Source organism: Mizuhopecten yessoensis, unplaced genomic scaffold (genome assembly GCF_002113885.1).
Source record: "Mizuhopecten yessoensis strain PY_sf001 unplaced genomic scaffold, ASM211388v2 scaffold4977, whole genome shotgun sequence".
NCBI lineage: Eukaryota > Metazoa > Mollusca > Bivalvia > Pectinida > Pectinidae > Mizuhopecten > Mizuhopecten yessoensis.
Genome location: NW_018405816.1, coordinates 307,363 through 308,964, shown reverse-complemented (window position 1 = coordinate 308,964; position 1,602 = coordinate 307,363). Strand labels below are relative to the sequence as shown.

Below are 1,602 nucleotides of genomic sequence, written 5' to 3'. Positions count from 1 at the left end.
CCATCGTTTCCCCAATGGCAAAATAGACTACCATCGTTTCCCCAATGGCAAAACAGACTACCATCGTCTCCACAATGGCAAAATAGACTACCATCGTTTCCCCAATGGCAAATTAGACTACCATCGTCTCCACAATGGCAAAATAGACTACCATCGTTTCCCCAATGGCAAAATAGACTACCATCGTCTCCACAATGGCAAGATAGACTACCATCGTTTCCCCAATGGCTGTGTCGAGTAGATAGCCTAGCTTATGCCAACTATGATGAATTAGAGGATGAAAGCCTCTGAATCATGTCGAACAAAAAATGAATGATTTATCAATATTTTTGGGAGTTTTTTGGAAGTGCAACTGACAGTAGTTCTACACTATACCATTTCCCAGACAGTCTGTTGGCTTAGACTACTATGTACTGTAATTTGTACAGCGCCTGTTCTAGTCTATACAATACTTATATGTCTGTACCACCAAGGTCAAGGTCATTATTATATATCATACTAGAGATCAAAGGTCAGATATTTCAAAGCAAGATTTGTTTAATTATAGAGTGTAACATCAATTTTCAATACGACATATTTGAGAAATATGTTGATAGTTTCATTTTTTTTAATTTATTTTTTTCACTTTTATATCTTCAGAACATCATTTGTTATCTCTGCATGTGTCTTTTTAGATCTGAATTTCAAAAGTAATGGGAGTACATCAGATAAAAACTTGCTGTTTACATGTCAGGAAACTGATGAAAATTTAAAAAACACTTGACCCATCTGTGAAAGGTTACTGATATAGGGCAACATTAACAACCAACACATTTCCATTGTTCACATCTGAAACATATTCACCTGAATATTTCTCAAAAAAGGCATTTAAGTTTTCCTGTTATTGGCACTAAAAGCAATTTGCAAACAGTGATGTTACAGTTATAATTTATATTATTGATTTGCTGATGTTACAGTTATAATTTATATTATTGATTTGCTGATGTTACAGTTATAATTTATATTATTGATTTGCTGATGTTACAGTTATAATTTATATTATTGATTTGCTGATGTTACAGTTATAATTTATATTATTGATTTGCTGATGTTACAGTTATAATTTATATTATTGATTTGCTGATGTTACAGTTATAATTTATATTATTGATTTGCTGATGTTACAGTTATAATTTATATTATTGATTTGCTGATGTTACAGTTATAATTTATATTATTGATTTGCTGATGTTACAGTTATAATTTATATTATTGATTTGCTGATGTTACAGTTATAATTTATATTATTGATTTGCTGAATTGCTGTCAGTTATTTAACAAGTTATGGATTAAATTGATTTGAAGATATTGACCTTGTTATTTGACCTTCAGCTTCCAGGAGTCTGGGTCACGAGATGTCGGCTCTAGACCAGCTGTACCAGGACCTCAGTGTGCCTGTGTTTGCCACTCTCAAAGGGGTAAGTATTGTCTGGGGGCTCTATATATATATATACCTTTAATAACAAAAACAAAGGGGTAAGTATTGTCTGGGGGCTCTATATATACGTATACCTTTAATAACAAAAACAAAGGGGTAAGTATTGTCTGGGGGCTCTATATATA

General features: G+C 32.4%; 1 protein-coding gene across 6 annotated transcripts in view; it reads left to right on the top strand.

The window, feature by feature from the left end:
* The window catches only part of LOC110450084 (pleckstrin homology domain-containing family H member 1-like), a 250,357-nt gene that overhangs the window by 143,064 nt on the left and 105,691 nt on the right, over window positions 1-1,602 (top strand). For all 6 annotated transcript variants that reach the window (XM_021497335.1, XM_021497336.1, XM_021497341.1 and 3 more), the window contains one exon: window positions 1,372-1,457. In XM_021497335.1, the coding sequence (XP_021353010.1) occupies window positions 1,372-1,457 (86 nt within the window). The remainder of the gene's footprint in view (window positions 1-1,371; window positions 1,458-1,602) is intronic.